Source organism: Maylandia zebra, linkage group LG13 (genome assembly GCF_041146795.1).
Source record: "Maylandia zebra isolate NMK-2024a linkage group LG13, Mzebra_GT3a, whole genome shotgun sequence".
In the NCBI taxonomy this organism is placed as follows: domain Eukaryota; kingdom Metazoa; phylum Chordata; class Actinopteri; order Cichliformes; family Cichlidae; genus Maylandia; species Maylandia zebra.
Window position 1 is genome coordinate 13,813,718 of NC_135179.1, and position 12,026 is coordinate 13,825,743.

At 40.8% G+C, this 12,026-nt stretch overlaps 1 protein-coding gene across 34 annotated transcripts in view; it reads right to left on the reverse strand.

Annotated features, from left to right (window-relative positions):
* LOC101468296 (ankyrin-3) overlaps positions 1-12,026 on the reverse strand; it is a 119,191-nt gene that overhangs the window by 85,524 nt on the left and 21,641 nt on the right. For 20 of the 34 annotated variants that reach the window (XM_076891590.1, XM_076891568.1, XM_076891567.1 and 17 more), the window contains exon 1: positions 4,459-5,019. The exons of 3 other annotated variants lie outside the window; for them this stretch is intronic. In XM_076891590.1, the coding sequence (XP_076747705.1) occupies positions 4,459-4,581 (123 nt within the window). In that variant the 5' untranslated portion in view covers positions 4,582-5,019. Of the gene's footprint in view, positions 1-4,458; positions 5,027-12,026 lie in introns of those variants that run through there. 11 more of the 34 variants (XM_076891570.1, XM_076891578.1, XM_076891598.1 and 8 more) reach the window with 4 other exon arrangements.

Here is a 12,026-nt window from a genome sequence, read left to right on the forward strand (position 1 = left end):
GCCAAAAAGGCTAAAATGACCAAAGAAAAAGTGGAAAACAGTTAAAGATGAGAGGTTTTTGGACCAATTTTGTGTTCTCCATTCTTTAAGCACTGCTTCCAGCCAAGAGTGATACCATATATGCCCCATAGCTGCAGAAAAGGCTAACATTGTTATCTTTTTACAAAAAAATTCTTTAAGCACCGGTTTGAGCACCGTTTGAGCACTGGCACCATTTCAAAAGTACCGATTTGGCACCGGTATCGGATAAAACCTAAACGATACCCATCCCTAGTCAAGAGCGTGATGTTTCGTTCAATATAAATATTGGACATTAAGACCAGGTGACCACTGCCTCTCTGAGACAAGCACACATGCACACACACTCATGCAATGTGTCCTGCAAACAGTGTAGTACTTATACTACAAACTAAAAAAAAAAACAGATTTCGTGATAAACATAGTTGCACATAATACATTATATTACTGAAGCTTAGCAGCCTTTCCTAAATCCAGGTCTGTCAATTGTCCAGTCGATGGCCATCTTGATGGTGAAAACGTTTTGTAATACTGGGAGGAGTTCCCAATGCCAGTGCAATTAGCTGAGGCATGCATGGGCGCTGAATTCATTAACCTCCATCTTTCAGGGGATGGTGGGGAGAGGAGGAGGGGAAGGAGAAGGCGAGCAATACGCGTGTCGGCTTTGTTTCATCCAAAGCGATGGCAGGGACGTTATACAATAAAGTAGGAAAGAAAAAATAGAGAAAACGAAGAGATAAATTTGTCTTAATTTCCACCAATATTACGTTCCCCTGAGGATTTTTTTACGCCGTTGTTTATTTTTGCTCCAGGGGCTGGACAGAATCATGCCTTGCCACTGTTGCCATGAGCTTGCACTGAAGCACAGGGCTGGAATCCAATTTCAGCACTCCAACTTACCCTCAGGCTCTCATCCCATAGTCCTTATTTAGATTCATCACTCTTATTATCGAGATTTATACCTCCTAATGAACAGTGATGATAGTGATGAATCACAAACTTTACCTCCGATGTGGAGGACAGACTTAAGTGGATCAAAGAGTAAAAGCATTCTCAATGTAACAGACACAATGGTGCAGTACGAGGCTTCAACGACACACAGTCAAAGCACAAAGGCACAAAACTATAAAATAGGCACAACACTTCAACTGAAGGTGAAGCATTATCAAAACAGGACCAAGTGACCCAAATAAACCTTGGAAGAAGAATAACAAGTACCATACCAATGCATATTCTGGGTACTGGAATGGTGTGCAAAACTGGGACAGTAAGAAACCCATGCTTTGCTTAGCTCTCTCCCTTTCTCTCTCTGGGAATCCATTGGGGGCTCCTGGCTCTAGATAATGTCATTAGAAGTACAGCAGCTTGAAGCATTTCTGTAACACCGTAATGGGGGTTTCCCATTAAAGTGACCACTGCAGCGACCAAGTTTTCACCGATTCCACTGAAACTGTCACACAACACATGAAAATTAAGCTCTTATGCAAACACACATGTAACATCTCACTAGAAACTCCATCTCCTCCATCCTCCCATGATGCTTTCCTGGCGATTTACATAACTAACACAAGTTAAGATGGCTTAAGTGATAAGGCATATGCAACAATGACCTTTCCGCAACAATCCAGTTGCATTTTGCAGGTGACGAAATGAGAATTGCTTAGCTCAAATCAACACAAATGAATAATTAATACATGTCCAAAAGCTTAGTTTACTGGGTGCATTTAGGAAGTAGTGATCAAATGAACAAAGAAGTGGTTAAGGGCACAGCCTATGCTTGAATGAACTTCACACTGGGTTATAATACGACATTACTTCAAACAAGACAGGAAACCCCAGCAATCACAGTAAGTGGTATGAGAATGCAACTTGAAAAGTTAATAAATATCGATGCAACATAAATTAAGTATGAATTTCAAAACATTCTGCTGCATTTCATGACACATACAGTCATCCACCTGCTTGGTGACTAATGCAAAAAAAAGCGAAGCATCCACTCTGCATTTAAAAGTGTTTTGTACTTGCTCTGCTAACTAAATATAGCATTGGTAGGGCTGGGAAAGGAGTGACTCAAAACACTCTGTTGCACAATTTGCGCCTAAGCAAGCACATATGCGTTTACTACAATATGATGCAGACAGAAATAAAGGGTTTTCAGGCAGAATAATAAAGAGAAAATAACAACATAACTTTGAAATGATGCGAGATTTCTTGAGTTGGGCTCCATGGCTTCTAAAAAAGTTCAATTACAACATTAACAACATTAAAGGGATGGAAAAAATTCAAATACATTGTGCGCAAATTATCACGGTTTTAATTTTCTTCTCTGTTATTCTTTCTCATTTTTGTCTCTGACTGTAATGCCCTTTTATCACATTTTTCTGAATGTGTCACTCTTTTGTTATGTCTGTCTGTGACTCTGATAACTCCTGGTCTATATTATGAGACACAGCGAGAGTTGGAAGGCCACCAACAAGACTAACCAATGCACAAGCAAGGGCAGCCATGGAGTAAAGCCATAGGAATGAAAACATAAGAGCACCCGGTGTGTGTATTTTGAAATGCAGCTACTGTGTAAAGTGTGGGAGAGCGAGCGACTGACAGCAGCGGCCCACAGTTCACCATCTGACAAACAAATTAACTTTAGTGTTTGACTTTGTTTTGTCACAGAGTATTATTAAAAGCTAGCAGTGTGAGCCAAACAACAAATAATAAAAAAGTCACAGAGCCATACGTGATTGGACAGGATGATGTGAATAAGAGAGACCAAGCCAAAAAGGGAGAAGACAAAAGACAAACACGCAAAAAAAAAGCCCTACAAAGGAACACAGAGTGACAGACAGAGAAATGAAGAGTAGATCGGTGTGAGGACAGAGAGAAGGACGCAGGGCAGGCCGAGAAGAAAAAGCTGATTACTCTCATGGATGGTGCTGTGCACAATCCAATCAATACAACCCTCTCCTCTTCTCTCCTCTCCATCTCTGTCTCTTGTTCTCTTCTAAGAAACATGACCCTTCATAAGGACCATAAAACCTCCAATACAGATCAGCATTGCAGACACATATAAGTTTGCCACACAAACACAGGAGAAAGTAAAAAAAGCGCTCCAACAGACATGAGCACAGTCTTAAAACACATTTGGCTCCAAAGAACTCCACCAACTCACTTGAACTCAAGAATCTTTGTTTTGTTGTTTGTTTAGAGAAGATTGGGCCATGCTAGCTCACTTCTTGTTTATGCTAAGGTCAAATAACGTTGCCAGCAGCATAATTCAAAACCAGGCACCCATGGGCGCAAAGTACAGTAAATGTCACTGTTATTGAATTGATCTCTCACGGTCAAATCTCCTGGCATTAATACGCAGAATGAAAATACATGCTTTCTCTAAACTCTGTTCTGGTCAGACAGACAGAGAATTCATTGCTGATTTTGTGTTTTTTTCTCAACAGAAGCAGCTCATAAGTTCCTTGTGTTCTCCTTATTTTTGCATGAGTGTCTCCAAAGTAAAGAACTTAACATGTACGAGAGGAGGAAGAGGAGGGAGACCCCACGTGCATTTCTGTTCCTCCTCTCTCAAATGAAAAGCTTTGTCATCAATAAATCAGATATGTATGCATTATACATGGCTGTCTGTGCATCCAAGCACAAACACAGACATGCACATGCAAGAACCTAAAAAACTCACTAAAGTAATCATTTATATTTACAATACAGTGGTCAAGTGCATCTATGTGAGAGGTTTGCACCTTGGCCTGGGTTTGCTCCATTTAATAGCATTTTTTTTAAAAACATGCAATCATCACCTCACGCTCCTTGAAACTTCATTTGATAGAAATAAAAAAGTCTCAACAACCTGACTCTGCATAATGCCCGTTCTTCACTAAAACGAGGAAGGATGGATATGGAATTGTTTAAAGGAGCCTTGTGTGGTGTAGTTTTACTAAAGACAGACAATATGACTCATAAAGAGTTGGAATGGGATAAGAAAACAAAAGGCACAAGTCCATGGTGAGTTTACCTCATTCAGAGGCAGGTAGCTAAGATCATAATCGCAAGCAGGTGTAATTATCTTTGACTTTCCGCTGTCATGTATGCCCACATACTCAGATACACTTTAGAATGCATAGAGGCAATAAACACTGACTCCATCACACATGCATTTAAAGTACAGAGTTACAGATGCTGTTTGAATTGGACAGCACGACCAGAGTAAAGAGATACAGCAAGAGAATCTCCACATCTGGATTTATATGAACACGTGAATGAATGAATGAATGAATGAATGAATGTATGCGAGACCTCCAAGCTCATTTAATCAGTCAAGCTGAGGTAAACGTCCACATCTACTTGCTCATACACACAGAGTCACGGTCCAGCGACGCTAGTGGAGCAAAGCAGATGAAGCCACCAGCCAGCCAAGCCAGCCCTCGTCTCTTTTACCTTTCTCTTTTGTTCCCGGGATGCTGTTCTCCTGCTCTTCCTCCGCTTCTCCTTCTCGTCCTCTATTGCATTCACATCCACTTCCCCCCGATTCTTCTTCAATTGGGAGGCCGCGTGAGCCATGATAGGTAATAAAAAAAAAAACGAAGAAGCACCACACACTACACACGCGTGCCTCACCTGAAATCCCAGAGAAGTTCAGGGGCTATAATTTGACAAAACCAGGATCTCAGAGGAAAAAATCGGGGTAGAAAAGGAAAGGGGGGGAAAGGGAAGAAAAATGCCCTCCTTGAAAAGGAGAATGGAGAAGAGTAGGGTTTCTTTTTCTTTTGTATGTATGTATATATATCCTATGTGTCCTTTCTTTTGGTTGTTGCTCTGGTCTGGTCTCTCTTTCTTTCTTTCTTTTTTTTAAAGTGATGGAAAGCTGGGAGAAAAGAGACAGCAGCTTCTCCTCGTCACCTCTTCCTCCTCCTCCTCCTCGTGTGTCATCCGTTGGCAGTGTGAGAGGAGCACGTCCAGGAGAGGTGAGGACGAACCGGATGGAGAGAAAAGAGACACGAGCATCACCAGCACAGAGGTGGAGGGAGGGAGGAGAAAGGAGAGAGAGAGAGCGAGAGAGAGAATGGAAGTGGAGGGAGGGTGTGTGTGTGGGGGGGTGGGGGTTACCATGGTAACCGCACTCTTTTTTTTTTAATGGTTTCTTTTAAATCTTTCCTTCTTTTTTTCTGTCCCTTTTTCTTTCACTTTCTTTCTCTGTCTCTGTGCTCTGGTTCCTGCTGTTGTACAGTACCTCAACTGGTGCTCCACCACAGGGCGCTTGTGTGTGTGTCTGTGTGTGCGCAACAGAGATAAACTGTGTGTGAGTAGATATGAGTGCATGAATGAAGCAAAGACATTGGCTAGGAAAGGAGAGGAGAGGAAATGGTGGCAGGAAGCAACAGCAGAATGGGTGAGTGTGTATTTATATAGATATATCTATATACGTGTGTGTGTGTGTGTGTGTGTGTGTGTGTGTGTGTGTGTGTGTGTGTGTGTGTGTGTGTGTGTGTATGCGCGTGTGTGTTTAAACAGCATTTATCTACTATCACACATATATACACGCATTACCAGTTGGAGGTGATCAAGTAATGGATGGTAGAACATGCAGAGGACACACGTAGAGCCAATGCAGGAGGGAGGAGAGAGTAAATGACTGATGCTCACACCCTTCAACCCCCACGCTCATGCAACCACACAACCATACACATGTATGCACAAGGAAGACTGTAACAATGTTCTTGACTGACACAAAATTGCAAGAAATAATAATCCAGTCATCCATTAAGTAAATTAACTAATCTGCACAGAATTATAAATGATTTAGTAAATGAATGAATAATTTAATAAATGCACACATCCAAAATCTAACAAGTAAGTGCCTGCTTCCAAGATTTATGAGTCCTCAATCCTGTGCTTCCCTAACTTCTGTGTGGTCAACTCATCTGGGATCATTGACATCATGATGGAGAGGTCAAACAGGACCAGGGGAGCTTTTGTTTCACCAAATCTCTCGGGTCTTTGTTGAAAACAGAGAGGAGGAGGAGGAGGAGGAGGAGGACAGAGCGACAGTAAAGAAGATCTGCATAGAAAAAGAAAAAAAAGACCCTGTTTGATTTTGGTGACTGAAGAATGGGGAAAAAACGTCTTGTTTAGAATGTCCTTCACAACCACCACGCTCACGTCACACATGGCATCGTGGAGGCAGATGGAGCATGCGGCAGCCATCTTTGTATTTCTTTCCCTTCCTGCCTGCGTGTCAGAGGCAATCATGAGTCTGGTTGGGTCCTGTCGACACCAAGAGGATGCCTTATCACATGCCTGTCTGCTTTCAACAAATTCTGTGTTCATTCACAGCTCTAACTGTATGGACTGAACATGGAACCATATGGGGAAAAGTGGGGGATAGGAAAGGAGATGATCGGGCGCCGCTGTTAGTGCAAGAGTAACTGAAGAGGAGAACAACCCTCCTGGGAGACACAGCGGGTTTAGCTGGTGGACACCAGTCATGTAACGATATGAGCGTGAAATTCCCTTTTCTTTCCCGCAGAAATCTATTCATCCTCACCACTTCATTTTTCTTTCTTTTCAACCACAAACGCCAGCCAACAGCAAAAAGGGGGGCTGAAGCTGACTTACAGCCCCCATAATGCATCAGGGGGTGTCACATTATGCCAAATTATCATGCGGTTGCTAGGTGAGGGCCAATGGGATGGCTCAGGGGAGGACAGGATGGATGGATAAGGAGCGTGGAGAGGTAAGACGAGGGATTAGAAAAGGAGGGAGCAAGCGGGTGGGTACATGTGTGCATGTGTATGTATGGAGGCATATGTGCACATGATATACAAATCACCCGAGTGGAAAGAAAAGAAAATCCTTTGTCCAAAGAGAAATGTAAAATTAAAAAAAATTAACTGTGTAAAAAAATACATTTAGTACCTGCCAGTTCTAAAACCCCTTTTTTTCCCACAATTCATTCATCAATAATACCCTAATCGCACTTTAATAGCCAAGAGAAGAGTGCACTCTCCCACAGTTGTACTTGTAGTAAAAGCTACTGCCAAGGTGTCCTATATTTCAGACACCAGCATTTTGGAGGCAAAGGGAAATAACAACTACTACAATAGAGTGGAGTTGGCTGGTGGCCGGTGAACTCTAGAAGTGGACGATTATTGGACGTTTTCCACTGTTCTTCAGGCACCATGCCATAAACATAAAGCCAGGCCAAATAAAAAAAAGACCACTAGAGTGATAAATCACACACAAAATGAAGAATACACTGCATACAAAATGTTTAAGCATGCTACAGAAGACATAAACGTTAAATTAGTCCATTATTATGGTGGTAATTTTAAATTGGTGGCTATTAGGAGAGCTGCAAGTTCATGAATTGGCACAATGGAGACACAGTACTTAAACATTCCTGAAATGCTAATGGTCTAATCCAGTTTCAGAGAGAAATGTTAATATTGTGTGCTCATCTAAGTCTTTTATCAGAATAAAGCAAATTTATTTGTGTCTGTGCTGTTGATTGACAAAGGTCTTTGTGAAGGAATACTTTGGAATAAATATCATTCTTAATTAACATTATTCTTCGCATTATTGTAGTATCATTCTACAAGCAGCAATAGTAACCGGTATTCTTCAGATATTCCTGAAAGCATGTTGTTAGATCCGGGGTAGGCTGCCTTGTCCTGAGCCTCTGTATCCTATGCAGCTCCCAAGCTGAATACAGCTTGTCCAATCACAGCGTGACTCCCAGTGGCCTCTTTGATCTCTCCAGTGACAACAGTGCACCCTAACACATAAACAAAAACAGGCAGAAGCCCAGACAGGATCCAGAGTATCTCAGCTGGAGAAGTCACATTGAGGTTACAGAATAGATAATTACACCGACACAATAAAAGAGGGAGGAAGGTGACGCTTTCTCCAGCCACATGAATGGTTTTACTGCCCCTTTTAACCAGGCCGTGTAATAGGTAATTACTTGTGACCCAAATATAAATTAAGTGTTTCTTTGCACTGGTGATTTTATACTTATTTTACATGCCATTTTTCATATATATTCGTCAGACTGACTAAACCAATTCGCACGTGATGTATGATCTGCATCCGATTGGAGGTTTTGGAAAAAAGAAAAAAAAAATGTATGAGCTTATTTTGACCAGTCAGACTGCACACATACATTGTACTCTGCTGCCATCTAGTGGTCAACTGCATTAACAGTTCATCAGGCAGTACAGGACATTTTAAAAATGAGTTTTTGTTTAGAAAACATAGGCAATGCAAATTTGACATCATAAAAATTTGATAAGATTGAAAAGCACCCACATATTCAGGGATATATAAAGAAATCACTATAGCTGCCTACTATTTACAACACATGAACAAATTTCACCTGTTCTCTCAATCCACCGCAGCCATTAAAGATTTAAGATTTTGCCTCTGTGCTTAAGACTTTTACATATAAAATAACAGAACCTTATTCAGCTCATATAAGACCATAACATCCATCTGTGCAAAATACTCTTCCCTGTGCTGTGCTCCAGCTGGGAAGAAATCATTGTTTGTTGGTCTGGAAATGCCTCCAGGAATAAGAAAAAGGGCAGAGGAAAAGAATGCAAGGCCAAATGGCAAGTGGCACAGACTGACAAGAAATAGATCTACCCACACAGAGAAATACCACCTACACTTGGCCTGAAGGCTAACATGGGGGGGGAAGTACTGAGTAGAGGTGGTGGGGATTGAAAAGAAGGTATTGTGTTTTAAAACGCCATGACATAAAACCACAGAACAGAAATAAAGGAAAAATAATGGATGAAGTAACAGTCTACAAGAACAGAGAGGTGAAAAAACACCAAAATGCAGGGATGGAAACAAGTACAACCAAAGGAAAAATCATCAATTCCTTCGGGATATGTAGAACGTAAACAAATTACTCAAGTCTCACTTTATATCCAGCGGTATTGCAGTCATACTTAAGTGGGTGTATTTACGGCCATAGCTGAAGGCGATTTGTAGTTGTTTTGGTGAGTTTTATTTTTTTAACCCTCATCATTTGCATGTCAACACAAAACTAGGTTTTACTCACACACACATATGCATAAGCTTTTTTGCATACCATCTATTTTTCTCCCTCCCCTTAATACCTTTCTCGTTCCGCTATTCTGTCATCTAAATTATTCTAATGTCTCCCCTCCGGATAAGCAAATGTGCCATGAGACGCGCGCTTTAACCCAGTTAGCTACCAATAACCTACCTAAATGTGTGTCACGACCAAGCAGTCCCCTTCAAACCAGACCAAAATGTTATTGCATGGTTTCCCCACTGAGGGGCAGACAGACATTCAGAGCGGAGGTGATAGGCATGCTAACACACGCTGTGTTTGCACACACACAGAGGCTTTGAGGTGGGGGTCTTAAATCGTTAAATTACATTAAAAGGAGGGAGGTATGTCTTTCAAACTGTGGAATTTTTTGATTCATATTCAGTGACAGGTAGAAAGACAAGAAACAAGGGAGCTGTGCACTAAATTAATTTACAAATGCAGATAATGTCAGTCATGTTAACAGGTTACAGTCACATTACAAATGAATCAACAACAAAAAAAACACTGATATTATGCTCACAATGCAAAAGTAGATCCTCACAAAAAAATGTTTTTAAAAAAAAATGAGGATTCATGCAGGCAGTGTATCTGCTGTCCACTGGATTACACACGCTCTTTGCTTCTCCAGCACAAAAAAAAGATGAAAGGAGGTGATGTGGAACATCATGTCACCCCAGGATAAACCACTCGGGGAAGTGGAAATTTCACACAAACAAAAGTGAGTGCATTTATGTTTCTATTACACTAGCGGCAGCAGTGTGCATTCAAAGCCCATCAGTTATAGGTCTCCAGATTACACATGACTCTGTAGAGCAGCAAAGCATTTGAAAACCAAAGCAGCTACCCGAGAACAATGTGAAAATACTGGAAAAACGGCTTACATCCATGCTACTTAATCTACATTCCACCATGAAGGAAGTGCTGTGGAGTAAACACATGTCAGTATGAGGAGAAGGGAGAAAAATTAATAAATCATTTCAATAGTTTTTCTTTCTCAAGCTCCAGGCTATTGCAATAATTTTTAGACGGGTATGTAAATAACAAGACGAGCAAACACAGTTGACTGTTTGATTAGGAATTTCCGTCAGTCAATGGGGAGTTAATTTCTTGGCTGAAACAAGTGGTGGTTTGACTGTGACAGTTGTGCAGCAGGGGGAAGTGAACCCCTCTCTGTTTTACACAGGAATGGCAGCAGAAGAATAAACAATTTCACGGTCTGCTGGTAAGAGTAATACACTTGCGCAATCACGTTCAGTGTATTCTTATTCAAAGGTGGCGTTTTCATCAGCATATTGTACAACAATATGTAATTTCACCAAGGCACAAGGCCATCGGGCAGCTTTTTAATCGTATGCAACGTGAACTGGACTGGTTGCCTTTGCACAAACAGTAATACAAACTATGCAAGGCACTGATTTAAAAGTCACGATATTTCTAAAAAGAAAAAGAAAAGAAAAAAAGAAAGTAACATTTTTCCCAGCACGTGTTTCTATTCCATTAATTCTAAAAGCTTTATTGCATATTTACAGTAAGCCTCACTGTATTTCGTTGTCCTGGAAATCTGTTGTGGGCAGAATGATTATGTTTGTGGTTACGCAGAAATTTCAATTAGGGCATTAATAAAACACCATTTCCTGTTGGCAGCCATTATAATCCAGCCTGAGTGGTTTTTAATTGTAAGCATTAGCGATATATTGTCCAGCTTTTATTTTCATATCCCGAACATAACGGAAGAACAATGGAAAAAAGGAAAGGCAACAAAAATGAAGGTGTTATTTGCTGACAGTTTCTTTCCCCTGACTTACTCTGACAAAGAGAAGCAGGTGAAAACAGTGACAAAGTTAGCGGGCCTGCTGGTTTAGAGGAAAGCTTTTCTTCCTTCTGTAAACCCCCTTTATTTTTTTTCATTTTTGCCATTATTTTTAATGGAGCAACAAAGGACTGACCCTTTTGGCATGGCAGACAGCTCTAAATGCTACAACACCCATGGGCCTCATAAGCTGTTGCCACTCAGGAGAAGCCAGTCAAGTGCAAATCAAAGCAGGATTGAGTTTAGAGTTCTTTACCGCTTTAGTGTTGAAGTCAAGCAAAATGCATCACATGTGAGCACAGTTTTCAAACTTTATTGATACTTCATTTTTTACTCCCAAAGATTTATGCGCAATTTGACACACGCCACCACGCAGGCTGCATAAACATTTTAAAACATGTTAAATGTTTACATAGGAAAAATGATGGCTCAGTGGTTAGCACTGGTGCCTTTTAATAAGAGGGTCATTGTTCTCCACTGCTTCTGATTTTCAGAATGGGTCAAATGCAAACACTGAGTGCTGATAAAGAACAGCTAATCATTTATGCTGCAAAGCTGTAAAATTCTCCTCTCTGTTAAATTAAATGAGACTTTAAATGTATCCACCGGTGGCAACCTCTTGATGGCTGGATATAGAGGAAAATGGTCCAGTGGGTCATGACCTTGTTTCTCCAGTTGATCACATATAAGATTAGGGGAAATAGCTTCTAGTCCTTGAACAGTTATAGTCAGAAAACCTCAGGAAGTCTCTGGTGGGCGAAGTGGTGGGATATTCCAGGGGCTTCACACACAAAAGAAACATCTAAAAAACAAAAGCTGCCATGGTAACTGGAGGTTGACGTTGCTGACGAGAACTAGGAGGATATTAAAGAATGAAACAGTTTCCTTTAAAAATGTAACGGCTAATGTTGTAGTGAAAGCAAATATGGTTTATACAGAAGTATTCTAGGCAGAATAGATTTTTGAGAGGATGTGTTGTTTTCTCTCACTGTGTAGTGCAATTATGACTCTGAAATTCAGCCTTTATATGACTGTTATTGTAATGCTCAGATATAAATAGTAAACAGGCTGGTACTTAAAGTGTTTTTCTAATCTAACTGAGCATTGAAA